The 27,704-nt window shown below is 40.0% G+C and overlaps 2 protein-coding genes across 11 annotated transcripts in view; one reads left to right on the forward strand and one right to left on the reverse strand.

The window, feature by feature from the left end:
- Positions 1–12,466, reverse strand: part of PLEKHH2 (pleckstrin homology, MyTH4 and FERM domain containing H2) — a 51,456-nt gene extending 38,990 nt beyond the window's left edge. The window contains exons 1-2 of one of the 4 annotated variants that reach the window (XM_052698173.1): positions 12,360–12,466; positions 8,612–8,741 (exon numbers count right to left, since the gene is read on the reverse strand). In XM_052698173.1, coding sequence (XP_052554133.1) covers positions 8,612–8,734 — 123 coding nt within the window. In that variant the 5' untranslated portion in view covers positions 8,735–8,741; positions 12,360–12,466. The other 3 variants (XM_052698163.1, XM_052698184.1, XM_052698204.1) reach the window with 3 other exon arrangements.
- The window catches only part of THADA (THADA armadillo repeat containing), a 218,249-nt gene that overhangs the window by 43,663 nt on the left and 146,882 nt on the right, over positions 1–27,704 (forward strand). Inside the window, exons 1-13 of one of the 7 annotated variants that reach the window (XM_052698152.1) lie at positions 16,249–16,502; positions 17,497–17,592; positions 18,577–18,671; positions 19,098–19,228; positions 20,876–21,024; positions 21,195–21,227; positions 22,100–22,148; positions 22,927–23,117; positions 23,680–23,774; positions 24,045–24,265; positions 25,156–25,847; positions 26,558–26,709; positions 26,875–27,030. In XM_052698152.1, coding sequence (XP_052554112.1) covers positions 17,517–17,592; positions 18,577–18,671; positions 19,098–19,228; positions 20,876–21,024; positions 21,195–21,227; positions 22,100–22,148; positions 22,927–23,117; positions 23,680–23,774; positions 24,045–24,265; positions 25,156–25,847; positions 26,558–26,709; positions 26,875–27,030 — 2,040 coding nt within the window. In that variant the 5' untranslated portion in view covers positions 16,249–16,502; positions 17,497–17,516. Of the gene's footprint in view, positions 1–16,248; positions 16,503–16,891; positions 16,912–17,496; positions 17,593–18,576; positions 18,672–19,097; positions 19,229–20,875; positions 21,025–21,194; positions 21,228–22,099; positions 22,149–22,926; positions 23,118–23,679; positions 23,775–24,044; positions 24,266–25,155; positions 25,848–26,557; positions 26,710–26,874; positions 27,031–27,704 lie in introns of those variants that run through there. The other 6 variants (XM_052698146.1, XR_008210141.1, XM_052698137.1 and 3 more) reach the window with 6 other exon arrangements.

A 27,704-nucleotide genomic window follows, 5' to 3' on the forward strand; every position in this document is an offset into this window, starting at 1 on the left:
TGGTTTAGCTTAAGAAAACACTGAAATGTTCCTCCTGCTTCCACAACTCATATATTAAAAAGCTGAATGGGGTATGTTTCATCCATGCTTTCAAACACTGTTCTTTCTGTCTTGGCATTGATTTCTCTTCTACATATCATGTAACTTTCATAAGGCAGGTGCTAAATGTTTACAAACTACAGTACTTTAAAATAGGAATGGACAAAATTGAATGCTTTGGCACGGAAGTCTTTCCATAGAACAAGCTGAAACTTGGAAAAACATTTCTCAAGTGTGTAGATGTAGCCACCAAAATGAAGAACTTCTTTCTAAACCCAACCTTGTTCTTGTTAACAGATCTCTCAAAATAGGCTAATGTACATCCTAAGAAGGTTCAAATGTTCCTTGTGCTACTCAGATCAAGCATGGAATTTTCTTCACTATGTTACTGGTTCATGACATACAGGATTTTACTGTTTGTCATTCCTTCTTGCATGAAAAGGAAAAACCTTTCATGAAGCCTATGGCTTTACTTTTCCTTCAGATCCTACCAGAATGCTCAGTTAGGTTATGACTACTGCAAAACTCAGTGCTCACAACCTGGCAGCTTGCAAGTGCTCCTTTTTCAGTGTATCCTCATTTTTTTCACCTCTCATCTTACCATTTTTTGAGCCAATGATCAGGTGAAAAAGCCAGAATTCTCATGAGGAAAGCGATGTTCTCTGCAGATTTCCTACCTAAACAGTTCCTCCTCTTCATCTTCCTGTGTTCATCCTGCATTGTGGTCAGAATTATGAAGTGCAAAAGCAATGTGGGTTTATTTGTATGGATGTATGTATATGCTCATATTCTTTTCCTTTGAAGGCTGCTCATAATGGTGCAGGCTTGCTGTCCCAGAATCACAATCCAGTCTACAAAAGGCTTTTCTAGTGCTTACTGAATGTGTGAATATGAAAAATAATACTTTACATTTCAGTCAAGTTTGTTACAGTAAAATTAATCATTTATTCTGGAATTATATAAATTGAAAATACAGAACAGAAAAGTCCAGGGAAGGAACTCTTACAGAATTAATGGTCTCAGACAGCTGCCAGTGAGTGTACAGATGCAAAAAAGTTAAATTCAGCAGTGGGATTTGAGGAGGCAGTGCAGTGAAGGTGAAATGAGCAGCATGGAATGGAGACTGAATAATTAAATGGTGATTTTTCCAACTTCAGTCTTTCCTAATAATTTTCAGGACTTTCCTAAGCCTGGTAAAAAGGAAACTTCACGCTTTCTGGCTGTTCCAGCTCAGGTCTCATCCTGAAAGCTGAGCTGCAGAGACGCAGTCAGATATGCAGATATGCAGACCTGCACTGGAGCAGGAGTAGACAATACCACAACACTCAAAGTCGTGAAAGAAGTGCAGGCAGTGTTTTAACAAGGTGAAGGACTGTCCCAAGGTGCGTGGTGGTGGGTAGACAGAAAGAATTCTCAGGTAGCACTTAAAACTCTAACAGAAATGTATCAAAGCCTGTTGGTTTTTTTTCCAAGTCTGTAGAAAGGCAGCTATCTGCTTTGTTTTCTTTTGATTGTTGTACTGCAACTGGGGAAATTCTGCTACTTCTGCTGAACTGTGAGGTCTGATCAGAGCCAGAACATAAATATCTAAAATGAAGGCTTTTTTTCACACCACTGTCTGAGAGTTTACAGCCTTTAAATAAAAGGTACCAGTCAGAAGTCTACTTGTCAAAGTCTAAGAAGTTGAATACCTGTCTTGACTGAAACTGAATTTACTTATGAAATTAAAGTGTACAGGACACCTAGAGAACACGGATGCTACAGGAGCAAGTGATTCCAGAAATATAAGGAAGGAAGCATAATGCAGTTTGAAGACATGACAACAGATATTTAAAGCCTGAAAATACTTTCTGAGGGAATGAAAATTAAATGCATAATTTGTAAGTACAAAGAAAAGTTCCCTTCAGAAAAAAACTGGGAAAAAAACATCTTTTCACTTCTTCAAGTGAAATGGTAAAGAAATCGTAGATGGGTTAAGGATCTACACCATGCCTGACCGCTATCACAGCTTCCATAACATCCATCAATTTCCCCATCTCAGGTGAGCTGGAACAGCACCAATGCTCCTATTTCTGTACCACCAGCAGAAAGGTATTCATTCTCTGACCTCCTAGCTAGGGCTGTGTTTTTTCACACCATTAGGCAGCCTGGCTCCTAGGAGAACAATTACAACTGATTTATTGCTTCCTGATGTCTCCTTTCCCTTCCCCCCCGCACCTCATCTTCACCCTCCTTAGAAAGTATTCAGGCTGAAGACATACAAAAACAGTGAAACAAACAAAAAAAGTACAGTTATAAAAAGGCATAGTGTAATAACAGACAAAGAATAAAAATGATTATAATGGGAAAGGTATGGGCATTAAAGGGGCATAAAATAAACTCTTACCATACAAACTTTTTAACTTTTATTTTCTTCAATTATTAGATGTCATTATTAAGTCATACAAACCAACATCAGTCCACCCTGGGAGCATGCACTGCACTGCCCAATTCCCTTGTGCATAGAAATGGGTTGGAGCTTACTTGAATGGAGTCCAGTGAGAACAGAGGTCCAGCTAGCATTCTTGCACTCCCTTTATGCATTGGTTTATGTCATCATCAGCAAAAAGTGGGCCATGGAGGTCAGCAGGGAGTTTACTACTTCAGCTGTCTCAGTTACTTTCACCCTAAGAGCTTTCTTCTGGTCTCTGGGAATCAACTAACTTAAAAACTAGCAAAAGACTTGGCTCTGCAGCTCACCCACAACACAGGTGAGGTTCTGGGACTGCCTTCTCCAAAGCCAGCTGCCCACAGGCAACACACACAAGATGACACTTTTGCAGCTTAAAGGGCCAACTTGCTAGATCCTGACAGCTCAGAAACCCATGCACCCTCACACCAGAGCACAAAGCAACACAAAAACTCAGTCTCACAGTGTAGAAACAGGATTTGTGTGGGCTGCTTCCAAGGGTGGAAATGTCTCTGGACACTAGAGGTGCCAATTGGGGCTCAAGGTGAGCACCAGCAACCAAGTTAGCGAGGGATGCACTGGAGCAGGATGGGAGCAGCCACTCTAGAAACCCTCAGACTGAAGATGAGGTGATGGCTCAACCCAAATGTTCATTCAGATGTTGTTTGCCTGAATTGTTTTCCTTGGCAATTGTTTTGCTGCTTTGTTTTTTTTGGTTTTTTTTTTTGTTTGTTTGTTTGTTTGTTTTTAAGAGCAACTGAAATACTGAAAAATAACCTCAATTTGGATAATTTTTGGTGCTATGATACTTCACTCCCCTTCACTTTACCATTCATAGTTCTCTAAGTGCAAATAGTTGTTGTTCTTTTCGCAATTTTCACGCTGACAGTCACTGCACAAGTCAAACGCGTTATGGATTTTACCTCCAAAACCAATAATCTTTAAATTGTCCTGCCACAGGCAACAAAGCACATAAAAAAACCTAAACAAATTGATTCATATATGAAAATTATCCTCGTAATTACATGTATTTGCTGCCAGTCATTCAAAGCACAAAATAACAATCCTCAGGAAGGAAACAAACTTGGAAACATTCATGTGAATGTTGAGTATTACTCTATAAGGCAACATTTGAGATACTGCCATAATCAGCTCTTGTCTAATGAAAAAATAAATCAGTGCAGGCTGCCCACCAGCAAATTTAACACAGCTACACAGTTCTCCTACCAAGATGATCCTAGTGATAGGAAAAGCATTATATTTACATGTTACGTACGTACTTAAGGTAAAAAAAGTACTCACTGTGACAAGAATGAAGGACAGCAAGTTTTTCTGATGTGAAATACTAGCTAGGAGCTAAACTTGCAGTTGAACTGTATGATTTTTTATTCAATAAATGTTTCTTAGTAAACTCTTCATATGCATAAGACTTGAGCTGCCTTAAAATAAAGGCTTCTACTTAAAACTCAGTTCCACAGACATCCTAAATTTGGCGTACTAGGGATACTTTCTACATCATTCCTTAAATTCCTTTAAAGACCTCTCCCACTTACAGCAGCAGCTTCTGCTTAAAACTCCAACAAGGTCTCTTTCTTTGCATGTTAGATTTATAAACATAGACTCTTTTCTTGGCAAAATGAAAACAAATAAAAAACCCAAGCAGATAAACGACAGTGAATGATGTTCTCTGAAAACATTGTGTATTCCCCTGCTCCTCTGTTTTATCCCGAGTTTATTACATGATTGTAGTTCTGGTAGCCACTGAGCTGAAACAATTGCAATAGGAATTTCTCAAACTCATTAAACACTGAGGTTCAAGTAAAAGTTCTTGCTTTAAAAAAAAAAACAGCAAAAAAACCAACACAACTCCTCCAAAAACAAAACAACAGTAAATAGTTTTTCTAACTATATATTATAAATTCTAACTATCTATTATAAAAAATATAGTGAAGTCTTCCCACATCGATCAAACCTTTATTTGCAAAAGAACCACTGAAGAAAATAACTTTGCAAAGATATTTGATTTTGAGTGTATAAGGAAAGTATATCAATTAATTCATAAACCAACTATATTTACAAAAGCTCATAGGTCACAGGCTTGAATACTAAAGAAGGATAGATTTAAGCAGACCCTTATTAAAACCTAGTTTTAGACTGAATTATAGAACACATAAGGAAAATATGCAGTAATAGTTCTTGACAAGTGACAAACACGTTGCAATATAACAATTTGAACTCGTCTTCCTGATTCACTGTCTTGAGAAGATGTCTCAAGTACATGCAGAAGAAGAAGGCTAGGAGAATTACCCCTCTAATTCATTTATATTACCTTCTATAGTGACACAGTATCATTCTCATTCTGTTTTCTGCAACAATTACATAAATCACATAATTCAATACCCATGAGGGTTTTATATCTGTCACAGTATAGGACTATGATTTATCTTGCTGTTGAAGGAGATGATTCTCTGGTGCTATTGTTCAGTGTTTTAGTACACATTTCATAGCACAGACATGATTGTAAACAAAACCACATTTAGCCTATGCTAATCAAAGCAATCATGAATATTTGTGCGCTTTGCAAAATAGAACTTGCTTCATTCTATAACAGGTAATAAATGTAACGGGTAGCTGTAAGGACTGACATCAGCTGTGTTCTTCTGTTGTCACTAAAACCAGGATGCCCATCATATATTGGCCAGTCAATTTCTCATGACTCCCTTACCTATTTTCCAGATATATTTTTGAGGAACAATTCCATGCAGTATAACATCAAAACAGTGTGAATATACTTTTCCCTTTACAAATACTGAGAACTGTTTGTATATACTTTGGAATTAAAAAATATATATATATATGTGAAAAATAACCAGCAGGTCATTGCAAACGAAACCTCAATATGGTTTTCAGTAGCACAGAATTAATAGATCTGCTGATGGATACAGTCTCATTTTGTTGAGTTCTGACCAATGAGTTTGATGCACATCCCAAATGAGTTTCAGTTTATGAATGAAAGATTCATATTAAAAAGAAACGGTGAGAAAGTGAGGAAAAAGATCATTTTTTTATGAAGTCTGTTAATGCTCTGTTCTGGACTGCAATGTATTAAATTATCCCAACTAAATACTTCCTGGACCCATGATCATAACTGGAAAATATTTCTCTCATTTTCACCCCCAGGAAACACTTTGCTTTTTGTAAACATTCCAAAAAAGTTGAGGCGAAGTAAAACAAGGGCGCAGTAGCATGACAAGTTCTTAAGAGTTTTTTTGTTCTACTTTGGAGTAATCTTTTTCACAGATGAGAGAGAATCAGTAATTTCCTTTGACTGCTTTTTTTCAGGCACAGTGCTGAAAAAAAATTTTATCCCTTTTCTTCTGTTCATTTTTTAAAGCATGATTTCTGAAATGATACAATTAAGCATATATTTATTTTAATCGAAGGGGACATTTCTAGTAGTGAAGAGCCTGGAAATGCAAACCATAAAGGAAAGAAGTGAAAGTCAAAGAGAAGTAATTCAAAGGTTACTTCTAAAATCTCTTTCTGTTTATTAACACAGATGGTTTTGTGAAGTGCAGTTGATGAATCTTAACTTTTTGGTTGCCAAAATTGTAATCAGCAGCAGCTGCATAAAGCATGGCAGTTATGGCAGCTGGAAAGTCCCTAGAAAAGTCTCATCTAGTGTTTGATTTCTACCCTGAATGGTAGTGATCCAAAATGGGGTAAAGTGGCAGAAGATACGTATATCATCATAACTGCCCCAACTGCATAACATCCAATGATCTGTTGAGTGTTCCAGCAGAGAGCGTTATACTCTCTGATGTGTGTTCATGATCACACCTTGGTAAGCGGAGTGAAGGAGACAAGAAGTTTTCCTTTTTTGTCTTTTCTTTTAAGATGAGATCTCAAAGCATCTGTACAGCTGGTCACTCTTTCAAAACCCAATATTATGCAATACCTGTTCAATAAGGTTTTACCATTTGGTAAAAGTTTTTTTTTCAATTACACCACTTTTCAACAGCAGTATTTTCAGTCATGCCAATGCAGATGTATTTGGAGTACAAACTCTAAAATTCAATTCCAGCACTGCTCAATATTATTACATAAACATTTTACATTGCTGTAAATTTTAATGATCATTTTGTTTAAAAAGAACTTCTTAATGCAAAGAAAATACTGAATTTCTTTCTCCCAGTTTTTTTCCATCTCAAGTTGAAGTTTTCTACCTTTGCAGAAGAAAGAAGGGCACCAAAAGATAAAATTAACAGTAACAAATTGCCATGACCAGATGGTATCCAGTCAATAACTGGACGATACAGTTGAACCAACTACTGATCTCTAAGTCTGTAGTAAAGAATTTAACGGAAACTGCAGGAGCAAAATTAGGAGGCGTGTGGATAAATGCTGATAGACTAGGGAAGAGTCAAAGTGGCCATCCTCAGGAGGACTGTTATGTTACAGAGCTACTGAAGTTCTTTAAGGGAATCACCCAGTCTGCAGATAGGGGAGTTCTGGTTTATATCATCTGTATTTCATAAAGTGTTTAAAAGAAACAAACAGCCACAGAGTGGGAGGAAATGTACCTCCAGGGAACTGTCTCAGCAACAGTAGGGGTTGGTTATTTGGTACAGTGATGTGAGGCTATCGGTGGAGATCTGCATGGCATCTGTTGCCCAACATAATCACAGACATTTGGTAATGGGCCACCACGCAGTGCAGAAGCACAGCTCTTGGACAGCATTTTGTTATTCCGTATAACAGAATCTTCCTGACTAGAATGACTTACAAGACAGTTCTTACAAGTTTCAGTGATCGATCAGTAAAAGATGAAGCATAGTATCAAAATCTAAAGGACTACAACCAAATGCCAGAATTGTGATAGATACCTCCATGAAAACATACCCGATGTTCAACTTAGCTGTCAAAGTAAACAGAATCTTAAACATTTTATTAGGAAAGGAACAGCAAATGTACGTAGATATTATTCATGGTTCTTAATACAAAGACATGTTTTTCCTGTTTGAATCCTATTAGGTCTTGTGCCCTCCAAAATATAGAAAAATTGGAATGATTGAGAGGAAACTGTGTGGATGCTAAATCAATTCATGGCTTCAAAAGGAAAACAGATGAGTTCAGGAAAGAAAAGTGCATAGAAACTTAAGCATAGAAAGCTATTCAAAATAATAGTACTTTCCCTCTAATGTGCTAAAAGGAACTGAATTTTATTTGGGGAGAGGTGGGAGGGGAACAATTGGCAGAAAATTTAGGTCTAGGAAAAATAGAGTAATTTCAAACAAATTATTTTTAAGTCAGTAATAGCAATAATACAACTTGAAAGACTCTCTGAAATGTTCTGTCCCTTCTATTTTTAATTGCCTTGTTCTGCTGGAAGTGTTACCTGGCAAATACAATCATGCTTTTTTTTAGTATTTCAAATCTGGGTTCACTTGCAGTAGACGGCTGGATCTACATATTTGAACATGACAAAATGTTTCTCTGTTTCAAAATAAAATATGCATTTAAACAATAAACTGGTCTAGTATTAGATATGGAGGTTGATGGCCCTGTCTGTGGCAGGGGGACTGGAGCTTGATGATCCTTTAGATCCCTTCCAACCCAAGCCATTCTATGATTTAAAAAAGTATTATTAATATTCAACTACGTAACACTTTCCAGCTTCCAAGCTAGACCTCACCATAGTTGAAGATGTCTTATGTGATACACAAGTCTGGTGAATTATATGAAATGCTATGTAAAACAATGCTTCTGGATTTTTTTCCCAAGAGTTTGTTTTTCCATCCTAAATTAGATCTTAAATTCATAGGAAAATGTTCTGAATATTAACTTTAACGTTGTACAGTTGATTACTGGATAAATGCTTTTCTCTGCATGAGATTTGCCAGGGTGTTCTTATCCGAAAACAAACATTTTTGCTAGCAAAAATAGTGTGTGAAATTCTTTTACAGCATTAAAATACACCTATTTTCTATGCATTTTAAAGGCTTTTTTTTCTTCTTCCTGAATAAGATTCTTAGCTGTAATCTCAAACCATGAACAGTGATGAGCTCTCTTCATCAAATAAAGTCATTCATACAGTGTTAAAATTCAAATGGTGAGACCTACCTTTTCTGCTAACAGTTCTCTGATTTTACTTGCTTGGAGACGAAATTTCATTAGCTGTGACTCCAGAGTTAAACATCTTTCCTTCCAGTTTACTGTACCTTCTGGCTCTGAAAGATCAGCCATATTTATCCTGGAAAAAGGAAGAGAAAAAAAAAAAAACAGAAAAAAAGCACCTCAGATTGAGTCTGTATTTAACATCTGACTTATAAAAATAAATCTACCAACCTATTTTATATAAATCTCAAGAATGCTACTGTGCCTGTACAGCTCCATCAAACAGCGAAAGTACATTAGCTTACAAATGCCCTTATCTTAAAGGGAAGACTTCTGAAATCTATGTTGATAATATTTAGGTTGACCTTAATTTAATTTCTTCATTTATTTCAGGTCTGCAATATGTTTTCTTTGTCATAAGCAGTGAAGTACCAAGAATGATAACCTTATCTTACTGTATACATCCCTTCTTGCACAGTGAGACTTGTGGAGAACTGAACTGCTAAGAAAATGCTTTATATAGGTGTATGTGTGAATTAGTACCACATCTGTTTTTATGCTGGCTTACTGATAGAAAGGTGATTCTTAAAGAGTTTTAAAATTCTTATGCTTATTCAGATTGCCATGAATATTTAATCTCCTTGATGGGATACAAATGAGAAGGTTGAGTTTATGGTTCCAGATACAAAGGCAGGTGAGCAAATGGTCGCTAAATGGGTCCTTCCAAGGAAAACAGTATCTTCACATTAGATCTGCAACAGATGAAACAGATCTCAGAACATCTTGGTTCATCCGTGTTTCAAGTTCAAACCCATGCTTTTATTTACATTTAACTGCTCAGACATTTAAGCTCTGTGCCCTTTGGACAAGCATGGCTGGAAAAATTATTCAGAATGAGAGCTGGCTCAACATGGCTTATGTCTGAGAAGCCAAGAAAATCACCTCTGTGCAAGCAGAAGAACTGGGCTCTGCTGTATTCCTGCTATTTGCAGACAGCTTAATAGAGTAAGAGAAGGGCTGAACTCAACGACTCAGCCCAGAGTGCTTCCTTGTGGGTGAAAGCACTAGCCATTGCAGGAATCTGAACATGTTGGTTTGGCTTTGGAAATAACACTTGGATTCCTAGGAGAAGTCAATTTATCTCAGATGTATCTCAGTGGAAGGCAACAAAAAAACAAATATACATCAGTGGTGTGGTTATGCTTCATGTTGGTCACCAGTGTCAGTGAAAACGTGGTGCTGACACAGAAAAGCAAGTAGCATTTTCTGTGATTCGCTGATAGTACTTTTTGGTTCTTTCCTGCAGGTTCAGTACCATACTTAAGCAGGTGAAAAACTCTCTCAACACTTCTTTCCTTTCCCACATACTGTCTTCTTTGTTGCTTTTATTCTGTATCTAAGTTAGAAGAAAAAATAGGATTTTTTCACTGTAGCTGTTTGTCTGAAGATATCTGCTCCGCTTTTTACCCTCTCTTTCTCTCGGTCTTGCCGGCCGTGTTTCAAGTTGTTAAGCACTGAAGTTACAACCATCCCTATTCAGGAATTCCTACACTGGAGTTCAGGAATCCCTGTGGAACTGCTGGGATTTAAGCATGTTATTAAAACAGCTTCCTGAACTGATCCTACAACACCCAAATTCTAAACTTTAAGCACAGAAGTGCTTAGTCAGCTGCAAGCCATCTAGGTGATTGGTGTCTTGTACCAATTCACCCATTACTTTCAGCTTGGACTTCCTAGGACTGTGGGGAAGCAGATTCCTCGTTTTGTCCCATCCCTGATCCTCCCTCCTTATGTAGACTCCTCACATGCATGGGGACACTTCCAAGCAGTAGTTTCCCCTACTTTACAAAAGGAGCAGAAGTTTCAGGCGTCGACTGGGGCAGATGGTCTGATCTCCCAAGCCATGAAGAATGACAATTTCCTATTAGACTATGTAAGATTATTTTTACAGCACTTTTCAACTAATGACAGTTACACAAAACAGAGATCAACTCAGCCAACATCTGGTTAACAGTAGGAAATTTCAGTGCTTGTGGTGGTGAAAATACAAGTGGATATAGTAGGGAAGGAATTTTTGCTTTTTCATAGGGTGCAATATTACAGGGTGGAGTTAAAAATGTTTGTGTTTCAACAGACAAAACATGTGAGTGGATGGATTTCTGGCAGCGAACAGTGCGTTCAGCCAAGCCGTTTCTCTATGTCCAAGCTAATTAATATTCCTCTGTACAAACACTGCAGATAAAAAGTTCAAGAATAACTCTTCTTTTTATTGTGGGAAGTTTGTTAGAGATTATAATAATTTACTTCATACTTTCCAAAAAGCCAATGGGTTCTGGAAATATTTACAGGCACATAATGCACTGTTTACAATTGCGGAGTGAATGATCTTGCTTTGAATCAATGACTTCCTGTTTCTTGTTTGATTCCCCAAGGGAGGGAAAAAAATATGAGTTCATCTCTTTTGGCTTTAATGGAGCGCTCTGAATCAGCACTGTAACCTACAGTCCTCCCCTCCTTCCTGCTCTGTTCCCACTGCAGAGCCCTCCTTTCCTCTCACTCTTCAGAAATAAAATCCTTTGAAAAGTAAACTAAAAAAGCACCCATTAAAGTGGTAAGTTCTAATTATGTCATCAAAAATTAATTGAGACAAGTTTGACAGGTCTGGAAAGATTAAATTTGTCTTTTTCATTTTTTAAGTTTATAAACCTCTTCGCAGGCTTCAAGAAGCCAGAATGTCACATTCTCCCCAAAAGGATTGAAATAATTTCCTTCTCTTTGCTGTCTGCTTGGAAATTATCAAAATACATTTCAGGGGGAAGGAGGGAACCATGTCCCGGCTTTTTGAAGTTTGTTAAAAATTTACATATTCCTCATCACGCTGTCAGTGTTTTCCCCCATTTTTAACACAACGCTGCTTTCTGCCCATGCGTTCCATACGTCCTGTTGCCACTGGACAAAGTGGGATCAGGCCTTCTGCTAGGCAGGGTTTGCGCAGTGCGTGTTGGCTGTGCGATGGTGAGCAGCACCGTCCTGAAACACCACAGCCCCGACGGCCAGGCTGCGGCCCTCCCTCCTGCCACCCCAACACTGCAGTTCCAAGTTATTTTTTGGAGCCGGCAGGTTGGGCAGGAGAAAGGAAATGGTGAGACACAAAGTGGACCTGTTTGGGAATCAAGGCAGCGTTTTCAGTTTTGTCACCGGCCAGGGCCCTTACTCACACAGAAACACTGCTAACTTTATTTTCCATTTGACTCATTTTGCATAATTCTGTGCCCAAACTGTACACTGAGCTATTTTAAAACCGCCCTCAGAACCCCACGTACCGATGGTCCTCCCGCCATTCCCCCACGCTGGCGCGGGGTGAACCCGTGCAGGGCAGCCAACGTGAGCCCACCGCCGCCCCACGCATCGCCTCGTGCCCCACTTCGGTGGCTGCGCGTTTAAAGGCGCTTACAGGTTAGGTGAGATTCTGAAAGCCGTCGGTGTTTCAGAAAGACCTTCACGTTATATGCTTACTGGGAAGTCCGCGTGCTTCTCGCTTTCCTCGTTCAGGGGGTCACAGCGCTGGGACCGCCGCGCACCTCCCGGCACAGCCCGCAGCCCCCCGGGTCCCGTATCAGCGTCACGGCCGTGACCTCACCGCACGTCACCCGCCGCCCTGATGCAGCCCGGAGCTTCGCGCCCCCCGCCCGGCTCGTTCCGCACGGCCCCACTCGCAAAGGGAGGGAGGGTGGCGAGGAGGGGAAGCTCAAACCTGGCCGGCCGTGGCTCGCCTTGCCGGGCGCAGTCCGGGCTGTAGGCGCTGCGGGGCCGCGGCTGCCCGCCCCACCATCGTCGCGGCGAGCGGCGCGGCCGCCTGAGCGACGGCCGCCACGGCCACTGAGGAGCGGGGGGCCGCCCCCGGCGGGGCGCCCGGGCGGGGCCTGAGCGGTGGGGCGGCGGGAGGACGGCGGCGAGAGAGCGGAGTGCGGGCAGGGCCGCGATGTCCCCGCCAGGGGCAGGGTAGGTGCGCACGGGCTGACCGACGGCGCCCAACGCACCCCTTCGTTGGCGGGGAGCGCGTTCTTCGTCCCCGTGTCCTCATTCATTCGTTAGTGGGGATTTTCCCCTGACTTGTATTACATCTCCGGAGAGGAGAACGTGTTAGGAAGACATCGCCGCGTATCCCGACGCTCGCCAGCTGTAGCGTCTGCCTTTGCTGCTATTTACGTTTCCCTTCTTTTTGGAAGGCTGTTACGTACACGCCCAAGCGCTGAAGCTGGGCGGTCAGTGGCGCTGGAGCTGCGATGGTACGGATGAACGGCTCTTGCAGCGGGTCCGTGTCTATGGGTATCAGCCCGCTGTGTGCTGCTGTCATAACAAGGGCGGACGAGCAGGTGCACGTGCTCCTGTTCACGTTGGCAGCGGGCCCTTCGGCCCCTGGGGCTGCAGCGAGCACACGTGCACCGTAGGTAACGCGTGCGCCTCGGGTAACCCGCAGTCTGAAGTCGGCGCCGAGGGCTTCCCGAAGAATCGAGTTTAGAGAGAAAGTAACCAATGTGTTGCTTGGCTGACACCTTCAGGCACCATCCTCACATCCGCCTCGACTGGCACGTAGGAGCTGTGCTTTGGTTGGGCTGTGAGCTGGAGAGGTCTCCAGTTGTACAGGTTCTCCTGGCGCGTAAACCAACTACACTTCCATGCAGTGTTCTTCTCCAGGTGTTCATTTCACATCTATGTACAGTGATGCAGTCTTCTTGTGCACACTCATCTTGGAGTCACTGAAAGTGCATGTTTTTTGTGACTGAAAGAAAATAAAAGGTCCTAAAATCTCCTGTATCCCATCTGATGACCCACACAATTTCACTTTTTCCTATTCGGTTCAGCACAGCTCCAGTTTTCCACTCGGTTGCTTAAAGCATCCAAAGAACTTTGCTGAAACCATTCACATGCTGGTAGATTCCTAAGTGCCTCTTGGATTTTTTTAAACACTTGCCGCTGAAAAATGTATTAAAAATATGATTGCTGGAATGGCAAGAAAGAAATCAGTTTACATCTAATATCTTCTGTACAGAATGCCTTGAAACGCCACATTAGAAACAAACGGACTGAAAAAAATGCTGTTTGTTCAGATTAAAATATCTCACTGAAAGATGAAAAATCACCCCGCCGTTCCTACTGTACAAAATGATTTCTTATCGGCATTTAACGCAAACTTTGTCCTTATCGTTTGCCCAGAGAGGTTCCCGGCAGACTGACCCGGCGCTGCGGGGAGCTTTGGGATGGGGGAGGCGTGGAGCCGGGACAGAGCGGAGCTGTGCGAGTGGCAGCGTCGGACCGCGAGAGGGAGAGCAGAGCTGTTTGGCTTCTTGTTGTGTGGCTTGACGTTTTCTTTGGCTTCAGATGGTAGTAACTGTGCTCTGCAGCCGTGCGGCCCTGCTAGGTAAAGAGATGTGATATTAACGACATGAAATAAGCATAGAAAATGCATACTCATGGAGAGGCATCAAACCTGAAACCAGAATGTCCAATTTCAGGGCTTATGAGACTTTCGTGAGTACGCAGAATGTGAGTGCACACGGGGTCAGAGCTTTATGAGCCTGTCACAGCAGATGGGGCTTTTTCTGCTTCTCTGTCACGTGGATGATCATTGCAACAACCAGGTTTAGGTATTTATGTCTACAATTGGAAAATGTATTCCAGTAAGCACCTTGCTCTTCTAAGAGCTCTGATCAGAAACTGTCTTCTGTAGGATCATTTGTACCTGGATTTTTTAGAAGGATTTAAACTTTGAATACAAAAAGTAAAAAAAGATCCTAGAGTACTGTTTGTACTAGTTGTCATGCAAAAATTTGATAGAAGTGAATGGATGATCTTCAGTTACTGTTGTAATTCAATGAAAATATCACTTGGTCTTTCCAGAAAGAAGGCAGTTTCAAAGGTTTTATTTAAGTGAATGGGGGACAGGAGAAAGATAATTCCTGTTCAGTTCACATTATCACCATGACATATCTTAAAACATTGCTCTTTGAAGGCTATGGCTTGTCTTCAGGGACAGGAAAACAGCATCTGACATAAATGAGCTGTAATTCTTGTGCTTTGGTAGCTCTGAGTGGAACAATCTGTACTCATTTCGATTACTGGTAAGGGCTTTTTTAACTAATTAAAATACAGCTTTTGGTAAAGTGTGTAGTTTGCCTTTGAAAGCACGACCTCTTTTTAATTGTTTGGCGCCACAGCGTGGTAAAACGTTGTATTGCTCCGGATAACATCGAGTTTCCAAGCTCACAGTCTTCCTTGAAAACAGGCTCTCCATGTAAACCTTATTCTGCTTACTGGAAACAGGCGTACAGACCCTGAGCTCCAGGAGACCAACACACACAGCTTCCAGATCCAGGTTTTCAGCAGTTGTGGGTTAGAATGTTTCCTTTGTGAGCAATCAACTTCGTAGGTGTTGATTTGCTGCAACTGTAATGTTTGTAAACACAACACTGTCATGTTTGTAAACATAAACCTAATGTCTTTAACCACAGATCCAGCACAGAGGAAGCATCTGTTGAATTGCAGAGATGGGCTCAGCCTTCCCAGCAAACCCAGCCCAGTTCTCTGTCTGTCCCAGCCTATGCCTGAGGAAATGAGGTGTCATTTTCCCAGGGCACTGTCTCCACCTCCTTGTGGTTTATGGACATTTTAAGCCAGAAGTTTTGTTTTGAAACTTTTGCTGAGAGTTTGTTGTTTTCCTTCCATAACACGGTGCAGCTGCTTTTGAACATATGGAATTTTTCAAGAACCAATGCTTCACAGAACAGTGAATTCTGTAGTGTAAGTCATTCATTTTATTTAAGATGCGCCACCTGCTTGTTTTGTTAGATGCACAGCAGGGCACAGACACCATTAATTCAGTGGCTAGTTGCTCCAGCAGAAATAGAAATTACGGAGTGGCACTTTTCCAAAGTAGTTAAGCCTTGCGATACAGCACACTTGGAGCTGTAACAACATCCACTACGTACAGTGTAGTTTTGTGTGGCGATGTGTGAGCCAGTTCTAAGTGATTTGGGGATACAAAAAACTTGGTGCTTCTGGGGATTAGTGCAAGTAAAGCGTGTGACTCTTGTGTGCTAATCTTTCCTTTCTTGAGATGACTGTGCTTTGCACTCCAGTACCAAAGCCCTTCTAGGAGGCAGGAAGCAGCTGGACTGTTGTCCCTAAGGGGACAGAAATTGAGCAGTGGTACATGGAGCTGGAACTTACAAAAGGTTGGTTCCTTAAGAGATGAAAGTGAAGTCCTGAGCAATAGCATTACACAGGAAGGTTGCAGCTGACCAAAGGATTGAGCCTCATTTTCTAGGCTCAGGTCAGTGACTGAGCAAAGCAGGCAGATGGGCTTGTACTAAGATCCATCCAAGAAACAGGTAGATGTCGCACTGAGGGACACAGGTTAGCGGGCGTGGTGGTAATGGGCTGACAGTTGGACTGGATTTTATAGGTCTTTTCCAACCTTAATGACTGTGATTCTAAGAGAGGCCAACCGAATATAAAACATGCAGGACTTGAGGCGAAGGAACTGCAGACCTGGTGTTGATGGTCGGAGATGCCGCTGCCACTGAAATGAGGATGCGACCGTCCGACTGAGCAGGGAGGCCGAACCGCCGGGGATGCACGGCACGGCACGGCGCCGAGCAGCGGGGCCGGCATTTCCCATGCGTACGGATGTAGCAAAACTTCCGGCGCTGCACCTTTCTCCTCCACCCACCCCCGGCAGCCCCCGCTCCGGCAGCGCGAACGGGAGGAGGCCGCGGGGCCGAGCCCCTGGGCGGGGAGAGTCCGGCCCGGCGCAGGCGGCTGCGGGCGGCACGTGGTTCGGAAGAGCCAGGAAGGGAAGCGGAGCCGCGCCGCCGGACGAGCTTCTCCCGGCTGGGTAAGGGCCCGCGGCGGGCACGGCCTCCAGCCGTTTCGCTTCCTTCCGTTCTCGCCCTCCTCTGCGCCGGGCCCTCTGCGGCTGCGGTGCCGGGTTGTTCCGTAGGCCGCCGTGGTCGGCGAGATCGCCGCGCCCCGATCCGCCTCTGTAGCGCAAGGCGGCGTTGGGCCTGCCGAGTGAGCCCCTCTGGTGCCGCGGGGCGAGCGGCGGCCGCGCAGCGCTGCCCGGAGCGGAGGGGCGGCATCTCTAGGAGCTGCGCCGTGCTGTGCTGTGCCGTGCCGAGCTGCTCTCCCTGCTGCGAGATCCTCAAAAGCCGCCTGGACACCGGCCTGGGCAGGGCTGCTCCGGCGGGGGTTGGAACAGAGGGGGTCCCTGCTGGCCCCATCGCTCCGTGGGAAGGAGCTCCTCGGTGAAGCCTGCAGCACACGTTTACTTTCTATTATCTTAAGGAGGGAGAACAAATTCCTACTCCTAGCGCCTACTTCAGTGTGCAGAGAACTGGCCGGTCTGCTTTTAAGAAAAGAATGTACTACTTTTCTGCGTGGTCCTAACCTTACACTGCTAACACTAAATTAGTTTTAAATTAGTTTGATCAAGTAACATACAGCAGAGCAGCTGAAATTTTGTGGTATTATTCATGCGCCCGTGCATGGTGATGCTTTCAGAGTGTGTTCAAGGGACACTACACAGGCAACATAACAAGTGTAGTAAAAGTTCCATTGTGAGCATCTATGGTTCCTTCAGCAAACCTGAACTTGTCTTGCGTTTTCTGTTCTCCTTTTTGTGCCATGAAGTTGTGGTGAATTTTGGACAGAGTAATTGGAATGGTTCAAAATATAGAAAAGAGAGCTGTTGTATTTTAAAAGAGATTGCATAAATAAATATTATCCTAGGACTGTGAAAAGATATCTATATAAAGTGTTTATAATTATGCTTTTTAAACACTGTGTTTTGCTGAGGTGTTTATTTGTTTGTTTGTTTGTTTTTTGAGCAGGTGTCTCTTGATCAGTTAAAATGGTTTTGAAGAAGAAGAAAGAAATCCAGGTTGATGCATTCTCTCTTGATTGTCAGCAGCTTGAGAAACTTCAGGGTAAGCTTGTTTTTCTCGAGCTGAACTTGTACAATTCCTTTTTCTATTAGAATGTAACTGCTGAAATAGCATTTTAAAATTTTTTTGTTGGTGATGTTTTAGTTTTGTGTGTTTTTGTTCTTTTTCTGTTACAATTTATTTATTTATTTATTTTTTATAACAACTTCTTACTGCCTCAGAGTTAAAAGAATCTGTAGGTCACTGTGGTTTTGTTTTGTAAGCTGTTTGCCTTGTTCTGTCAGTGATGCGAAGGTGTTAGAATGCCCTCTGTGTGATCCCTCTTGTAGGCCTGTAATTCAGGGCTACCTGAAGTAGTAGCCTTTAATATGTAGGATAAGGCAGAATTTCAAAGAACCACGGAATGGTTGGGGTTGCTAGGGGCTTCTGGAGGTCATATTGGGAGTCTTTTTTCGCAACCTTTGCTTCTTTGTAGTTAATTGGATTTAAACATACTGTTTAAATGCTCTTTTATTCTGCAGTGCTTTTTGCTTGAGGTAAGCTTCTACTGGTATTAAAGAATAGACAAAACCAAACAACACAGGAGTTGAAAGCTAAAGTTTCAGTGAGTTCTTGGTTCTAGGCCTTACAGATAAGAAGAAATGAACTGTCAGACCTGAGATAATCTGTTTAGTCTAGTGTTTGTTGTCAGTAGGTAAAATCAAGCTTTCTTTTGAGTTACCTGCAGCAGGCAGTTAGGAGGTTGTCCTGAGATAGACTGGTTTCATTTTGAGTTTAGCCTGAGCTGTGGTCCTAGGCAGTCAGCTTCAGGTAGCCCTGCAGGGAGCAGGGAGGTTGAAGCAGACGACCTCCAGACATCTCCTCCAACCTCAACAATTCTGTGATTCTGTGATGATCATCTTCATATTCAAGTTGAGGCCTACTATTCCTTCACAGTGGAGCCAGTGATTGCTTATTATACATTGCATTTTCTTCATGCTGCTTATTGTAATTCTTTTTAAAAAGATCGTCTTCTCCCACATGTAGGGTTTTCAAAGGATGGAGAGCAAAATCTGGCATCTCTGCTTTTGCACTGTGCACAACTGAGCAATGGCATCCAGCAGATCCAGTGTATTAAACAAGTAAGGTTCCACTGGTGTTAGTGTGGTGTCTTGGAAGTGGTAATGCATCTCGTGCGCTGTTTGTGGGAAATATAGCTCTGAAATAAACTCTGTGACCTTTTAAGTGTTTCTATGAAATGGCAAAATGCAGTTGTTACTCCTGAATATACAATGTGGAAATGTAGATCTAATACAAACTGGCAAAGGCTGTGGTTTCTGGGAGAGAATAATGGAAGGCAAGTGATAACAAATTTTGAGTTTGTACTTATGTATTTTTGCTAGCAGAAGTGTTCTTGGAATGTGTTTGACACCTGAATCTCAACAGGGTGTGCTAAAGAAGGGACGGGTTTGCATCATATACTCAAATGAGAGTGAATTCCACCTCTTTTAATTATGAGGGCATGTAGAGAGATTATTTTATTGATCAAGTGTTCTTTTTGTTTACAGATTATGCCTTTGTTAAAAACAATGGATCAAAACTCTACGTGTGATCCCATGCTTAAAGCCTGTTTGGAAATCTTGGGAGAGACATATTTTTCATTGGATGTGAAGAATCCCCTGAAAAAAGTATTAGCAAGGTAAATTTATTGGATAATAGCCTTTTCTTTTCTTCTTTTTTCTGTAGTGCTTTCCTTACCTAGAACTCAGTAACTTTTCATGTGCTCCAAATTGCTGTAATTGCTGAAAATATTTTGTATTCGTATGTGAGTGGGTGCTTTTTTTTTCTCCCTCAGTTAGTTAAAAAAAGTGCAAATAATACAATATATCATTGGATAAATAGCTTCAAAGTGGATTATTGCTGTAATCCTCTCTCATTACTTGAAAGACAATAGAGTGTATAATTAACACTTTGAATTTTAAAATTTAACAGTGGAATAGAAATTTAAAATACATCTGTTTTAAAAGAATATCAACTTTGAAAACATAAAGAGAAGATGGCTCAGCGGAATCCTGACTGAACAGTATTTTTTCATGCCTATTTTTATTGTGATTAGTTTTCTGTTGCAAAATTGCTGTTGTATTTCTTTAGGTAACTTAGGACAGCCTTAATAGTTTAAAGATGCATTCTTTAGCTGTCTTCATTTCTGTGCATGAAAACATTTGTTCCACTAAGACCTCCAGGGCTTCCATCTTGTATCCCATTTCATGCCAAGGCTTCACACTGTTCTGACAGATTTTTGTAGCTTCAGAATTAGAACACGAGTGACTATTTTAAAGTATGTTGGATAGCTGTTGTTTCATGCTAGTAGAAAACTAGCCACCTGTGTCTCTTTATATTGCTGTTTTTTCATACTGTGGCAAAATGTATCTAAGATCAGCGTCTATGTATCTTCTGGAAGTGTTACTTTGTAAACAGACTTTGGAAAGTATTAAATGGGCTGAGCAGAAAATAGTGCCATAGAGTTGTAAGGTATGTGACCAAAGGGAGGTTTCACTTTTTGATTGTTTTAAGGGTAAGCAAAAATGTTAAGGAGTTCCTAGGTTTAGGTGGAGAGAGCATAGAGAAGGAAAGAAGTTATACACAGGAATGACGTGTTTTCTTAGAAGACTATAAAGCATTAGTAGATCTGGATCCGTGTTGTGTATCTTCAAGGATAAGTATTCATGTAGATCGTGATGCTATACAAATTGTGGACACTTGGCTTAGGAATCTAGGTATAGAGTGTCAGGATGTATGTTAATTTACATTCCACGTGCAGGGATAATCTAAACCTTGCACAGACATTGCATTAAAGGTACAAGTGCGAGCTGTTCTTCCATTTTTTTTGCTGAATTAACTCATTGAAATCATTTCTAAAGAAGATCTTGGAAAATGTCAATTGGTAAGAAAAATACAGAGTAGATTTAATATCCTTTCTGTATTTCAGATGGAATAGAGGAAGTCATGTCTGGACATTCTTTGATCTTTCTTCTCTTTATCTTGAATACTAGAGATGTAGTTTTCTAACTGTGAAACCGAAAGGGCGGCAGTAGTAAACATGCTGGTAATTCTTGTAAAGTTTCAACTTGATTTATATTGGCTCTTTTAAAAGAAGTTGTTGTTTTATGCAATTGAGGATTACAGATGTAATGTATCCTTGTGTTTGCAGAAACCGTGAGAAGAGAGCTAGTGCTGGAAGCAGCATCTGTATACTATGGGAGACAGAGCTGACCCTGACTTTAGTCAGATGTTGATTAATACCTCAGTGTGCAGTAACTGATCGTGCTGTTTCTTACTGTTGTAGTTCACTGAACAGTCTTCCTGAACAGTTCATGACATTAGCTGTACAAAGCTTTGTGTGCTGCCTTAGGGAAGAACTGAAAACCACAGATGTATATTTGTACAGAAAAGTACTGGACAACCTTGCTGCTTGTATGGAGGACTTCAGCTTAGGTATGATGAATATACTGAATATACTGTTTTCTGTTCTAACTTGCTCAGCATTGTTTTGTTTCTTGGAGTTGCACATAATAATGATGTTTACGTTTTTATCTGTGTGGTTTTTTTTGTTTTGTTTTAAAAAAGCTTTTTTTCACTTGTTAAAGTGTATTTTCTCTCCTCAGGTAGAGCAAGTATTACGAATCTGTTTGAAGAAGGTAAAGTTACGTTTATTAAAATAATTTTCACTTTAGATTATTGGGGGAAGGTTGTGTGTGAAGGATTTGTAGCGGATGTAAATATCTGATTTTCCCATGATTCATTTTTAATGACAAGTACTTTTATATGGCACATTTGTCAAGGATTTCCTTTTGATTTGTACCTTTAATTTCCAGGAGTCGATCTTGCTTTACTGAGCATCCTCGCATGTAAATCTGGAAGGGTAGCAGTGGGTGATCTTAAGGATCTTTTGGACTCATTATTACTTTACATAAAGTAGCCTCAGTCTTATGCCTTGTCATAAAGTTAAATAGGGTTATGCTGAACTGTTAACATCTAGTCTTGACTATAGCAGGCCCTGATCTGCTTTGGCAAGAATTTTGTTTTGTAATAATTCTGCACAAGTCTGATCTGTTGCTGGGACAGCTTATTATTGAATCACATCAATTCAGTCCCGTGCTGATTCTATCTGTAAACTGTGAGATAGCTCGACATACCACGACCTGGTATGCAAACAAAGTTCACAGCTTCCCATGGACCTTTTATTGCTGCACTGTCTTTGGCTCTTGGGAATTTCACCTTTTCACTGAGGAGCTCTAAGTCTGGATTAGACAATGTGGGTTGGAAACTGTAATTTTGTTCCAGTTTGTTACAAACCACTGTGAGTTTTTGTTTTAGCATCACTTCTTTGGGACCGCACTGGATTTTCAGTTTCATTTGTTTACAGAGTGGAAGAAACACCACTGTACTGATAACTTTTTGTTGTGACTGTGTGCTATGTGTGATTGCTTTGCTCTTTTAAGTAAATTAATATTAATAATAAATAATTTTTCTTTTTTGGATAAATTTATCACATAATTGTTTTCATTAGTTCTTCAGTTTCTGCAGAAGTCGCTACTTGACATACAGGAAGAAAACAGGCAAGTGAATTTAATATAAGCTCTGTTTTATCTGTTTTCATTTCACTCTTGCACGATAATTTAGTGTGGAATATTGCTTTGGTAGCCATGCGTTGATGACAGATGGGAATGTTAGTTTACACTGATATGTATATTAAATAAAAAAGCTACTGATGAGTTTCTTTTCTTTTGTTGCAATGTGATGATATATGAGTGGAAAGAAACAAAATTAAGATGTTAGTCTTTAAGGCACTGATACTGTGTTGGAGCTATTACTTCTAAGTGAGGCCTTTGAGTTGTGGTTTTGCTATCTGAATTGTGACTGAACACTGTAATTAATAAATACACTTATTAAAATTCAGGTAAAGTAATTCCCTTTTTCATGAGTGTTTAATTCAGCACTGATATTCTGTTTGTCATGGCAATCATCATTTAGAATCTTGACATTTTCCAGCATGACATAAAGTGAAGCCCCTTTACTGTGGTCTCTTACCATGTGCCTGGAGGATAGGGGTTCTTAATAGAGAGTTTTGTATGTTACAAGTTTACATGTTGTCTGTCTTCAAATTAGAAGAACGTTGGGTGATAGAAATATAGTCTGTGCATGAGGGAATTCTTTGATAAAATAAGAAGGGACAAGCTGTGTTTTGTCAGTCTTTAGTTTCTGCTCTGTTCAGGCACAGTCAAATGAATGAAAATATGTCAAGGGAACCTACAGAAATTGCAGCAGCATTTGTCATTGTGTTTATTTTCATCCTTGTGAGCGTATTATCATACCTTATTTTATTTTTCTCCCCAGAAGTAATAATGGAAATCGTATTGTTCAGACTCGATTGATGCATGATTTATTGATGGCCATTAAAGTTTCAATGATGCTTGTACAGAAATTGCAAGAAAATATTCAGGGAAGTCTTTGGAAAAATCATGAGTCCTTCATTTGGCAAAGTATGTGTAATTTACTGAAAAGCTCCACAAACTTCCTAATGGATGGTAAGTTTAGTGCCATTCAAAGACGGGTATTTTTGTTTCATCAGTCTTGTTCTTTTTGCAGTAAACACAACTTGTATATGGAAATACTTGTCACCTGTGTAGCTTGAATGGAGGTTAGACTGTCAAGATTGATGGGAGTGGGGAGCAGGAGTAGGACTTCCTGTGAGCTATGACCTGTAGCTCACAATGTATTTCTGTGTGAATTAGATCTAACAGATCTGCAGTCAGATCTGTTAGTGCACTGTAGCTAATCAGGTTTACTTATACAGATATGTGGCTTTTTTATATTAGAAATGTCTATAAATATAAGCAGGCTGTGCCACAGTCCTTTTTTCTTACCAGGCAGTTCTATATTTTCTGTCTGCTGAAAGGTATTAATAGCTTCCTACTGCACTCATGTAAGAATTTGTTAACAGTTGCTATACAGACTGGCACTACAGACTTACAAATATGCAACTGTAAGTCTAGGATAATTCAATAGCAATAATATAATTTTGTTACACAGTTCTGCCACATGATGCTTACTTCACTTTTGGCTAAAATACCTTTCTCTGCCATGTAGAAACTCTCCTGCAGACTGTTCAGACTACCTCGGGACTGGCTTTTATTCTGTTCATTAGGGCTATGTATGAGCCAGCTGAAGAATTACCTTCCTTGGTAAGTATACCTTTCTCTAGAGGTAATGCCGTTAATCAGTCCTCCCAGTGTTTCAGAGGCTTTGCTAATTCAGAATGTAGGACTTGCCGACCTCTCTGTTGGCCTTTTGGAATTAAATCATTTATTCTTCATATGTATCAAATAGTGATATAAGGTTTTTGAACTTGTGAGAAGAACGTGCTAATAATCTTTCAGATCTTCCAGGATTTGTGCTTGTGTACAGAGTGTTTTTTCTAGAACACTGTAGTAGGTTTGATATTGCCCTTACAGGTCAGTGACTTGCTCTGTGGATCGAGGAAACGTGCGGGCATGCCAGCATGGTTTGTGAATACCTGTGGGGCTCTGTGCACAGAGCAGCTCTCTGACTCGGTCCTTCTCTTCCTATGCCATGGAGCACTGGCTATGCTGGATTGGAAGAGTGGCAGCATGGGTGAAAATGGAGAGAAACTATTACTAGATATCGCATCAGTCTTGTTGTCTCTGAGTTCAGAGTAAGTCTGCAATTTGATTTTTATTGTTTCATGCTTTCTGGGTGGGGGTTTAAATTTCTACTTGCATTTTTGCAAGTGTTGTGGTTCCAGATATGTTCAGTGTTTCCAATTTAATTGACTTGCTTTTCTTTACAAGTCATATTACCTTTTTAAATATATTCAGGATAATTCTATAAATCTAAAAATATAAGGGCTGCTCCAAAACTAATGGAGGTTGAATGGAGGTTGAAAACTAGAAGAGGTTGAATCTTCCTCTCAGTATTCTGTTAGATTTTGCCATGTGACAGATGGCAGCAGAGGGGCAGTCAGACAAAATGGTGTATGTAGGAAGCAAAGATGTGTCACTGAATTCTTCCATGTGGAAAATATTGCACCCATTTTCTTCACCAATGTTTGCTGAGTATTTATGGAGACTCAACAGTGGATGTGAGCATATTGTCCTGGAGGTCAATTTTATGGTTTTGTTTTTGGATATGCAATTCTCATTTTATTTATTTATTGACTTGTTTCTTAAGACAATGAAAACTTTTCCTGAGGTGTTCAAGAAGCATGCAGTAACATAATACCGTGAAATACTAGTATGTAGAGGTTCAGTTCTGTTCTCAGCTACAAAATAGATGTTGTAATGGCTTGTTGACCTATATCAGGTGTTTTTAGCTATGAGTGGTTAACAGCATATGCCAGGTGACTGAGCGTACAGTTTGAAACATCCAAAACCTTTTTACATTACTTTTTTTTTCTTCAACAAATGGATAGTGTTTCCTTATCCATATTAGGGTGAGGTAAACTAGTGTGATGAATAGTTATTTTGAAACAGAATTTATGTATTTATTTTCGATGTAAGTCACAAATGATGCTTATGAACTTTGTTTGTTTGTTCTTTTGGAAAGGTTAAAAGAATCCAGCATGGCAACATCTTTGTCTAGAATCCTTGCTATTTGGACCAATTCAGCACTAGCTGCCCTTATTTCAGACTCAGCAAATCTAAAAATGAAACTTGATGGAAATTCAGAGGTGATTGGGAGGCTGCTGGACTACGTTTACACACACTGGGAGCACCCTCTAGATGCTGTTAGACACCAAAGCAAACTGATATTTAGGAATCTTCTTCAGATACACCGGACCATCATTACTGGCTCTGATGAAAAATCAGACCCATTCTTTGCAAGGCTAACCAAGCGTTTACTGAGTTTGGAATGGCATGTAAAAGGGAAATATGCTTCTCTTGCCTGTCTTGTGGAGTGTCTGGGTACTGAAAATATACTGCAGTTGGACAGATCAATTCCAGTACAAATACTGAATGTGATGAATGATCAGTCTCTTGCACCCTATGCTAGTGATCTTTTGGAAACCATGTTTACAAATCACAAAGTCCAGTTTACTTCAAGTTGTCAGAAAAGCACTTGGATTGACCAGTGGCATGACGTCTGGGTTTCTCCTCTTCTTCTAATACTATGTGAAGGGAACCATGACCAAACTACATATATAATAGATTACTATTTACCAAAATTACTCAGGTGTAGCCCTGACAGCCTGAACTACATGATTAAGATTCTTCAGGCTTCTGCAGATGCTAATCTTGGTAAGAAAATAAATACGATATTTGTAACTATAATAATTAAATATATGTATGTGTGTATATATATTATATATATATATACGTATAGATTTATATATATAAATTTTGGAAAAGTCATTTTCAATTCCTGTTAAAATGAATTTGGGAGATAAAATTCTGGATGGGTGTTTATTGCTGTTAGTGTTTCATGGTGGGATTTTTTATAATCTTGAGTATCTTCATGCTATGAGCAAAATCGTCCATATTCTAGTTGTGTGTTCTTTACTCTCCACTTTACCTGCCAACTTATGTTAATTATCAGGTTGTTTTTTTCCCTATTTTTCTGTTCTGTTATTATTTCCTCTATAGGCTTGTCTAACAGCAGGACTTTAGTGATAATTTTTTGTTGCAAATATATAGATATGAGATCTACGATTTCTTTTTTTGTAGTTTTTATTGTAATTGAGTGTAATTTTCAATTAATGGCTTTTGAGACATCATAAAGTCCTTTTTGTGTATGATTTATTCATTCATGAATAGGTTTTGGATTCTAGGCAATTTAGAATGAATTGAATCTATGACAGACTGTTTTTTGGTCTTATTTGGTTTATAGAGAAAAAGAAGAGATAGGTTATGAATTGGAAGTATGTAGAATTTCTGACAAGCTCTGCAGTTAGTACTTTGTTTATGGTGTTAATGAGGCTATAATTATGACTGTATTTTGTTTTCTTTAGGCTCTTGGAGTACCAGAGGAGCTCTCGGAGCCCTGATGGCGTGCCTAAGAACAGCCAGGGCTCATGGACACCTGGAGCTTTCAAATATTATGAGCAGAGGTCTTGTATCTACTGAATCTATAAAACAGGGTCTAGTCCATCAGCACAATCAGGTAGAGGGACAATTATTTCTTTGAGTCTTTAGACATTAGATTATTTGCTTAGAAAATTAGGGGAATTGCTTAGATCATAAGTTCTGTGTCAGTATTCTTTTAAAAGAAAGGTACCATCATAGGTGTCTATAACTCTTCTACATTTAACGTCTCAATATCTTTCAGGTTTGCATTGATGCTTTAGGTTTGCTTTGTGAAACGCATCGTAGCACAGAAATTGTATCTGTGGAAGAAATGCAACTAATTTTATTTTTTATTACATACAACTTGAACAGTCAGTCTCCTTCAGTAAGGCAACAGATATGTTCATTGCTGAGAAAGGTAAAGAAAAAAATTATTTTGCTTGTTGTTTTAACTATGTACTATTTCTGTATTTTTTTTTCTACTATGTTAGAAAGTTGCTCAAATGAAAGGAGAAACTTTAAGATAAGTCTGCTTTGTATGTATTGTGCAACAGAATGACAGACAAGGATAACTTAAAAAATTAGCAATGGACACTGTAGTAGGAGAATGTGGATAGGATAAGGAAAGCATATGTGTATAAAGAGTGTTTTGAATGGGAGAAGGATGGAATAGGCTTAGCAGAAACAGCAAAAGCCCATCTCTATTTGTACTTGCCTGAAGCAGACTGAGAAATATGAATTGTAAAATTTGTGTTGGAAGAAATGAAGTAGAAATGGAGAAAGCAGTCCTAAGGTATAAAAATCTATGCATGTTAATTGAGTTATTTTTATACAGGAGCATATGTTCTATGGAAAATGGGGAGGTGGGAAAAGAAGAGTGGGTGTAAACTTAAGGAGGATGGAAATATATGTTGGAAGTGCAAAGGAATGGGAAGGAGCGTGAAATGGGGAACAAAAAACCTTGTTTTTCATGTGAAGGATCAGTTCTGTGTTGTGCTGCATATGAACTTTTTTTAAAAATTGCAATTAAATGTAGAAATTAAGCTGAAAATCTCATTAGCCCTTACTTAACTGTAAATGACTCTTGCCTTT

The sequence above is a fragment of the Tympanuchus pallidicinctus genome, unplaced genomic scaffold (genome assembly GCF_026119805.1).
Source record: "Tympanuchus pallidicinctus isolate F22 unplaced genomic scaffold, pur_lepc_1.0 scaffold1, whole genome shotgun sequence".
Classification (NCBI taxonomy): Eukaryota; Metazoa; Chordata; class Aves; order Galliformes; family Phasianidae; genus Tympanuchus; species Tympanuchus pallidicinctus.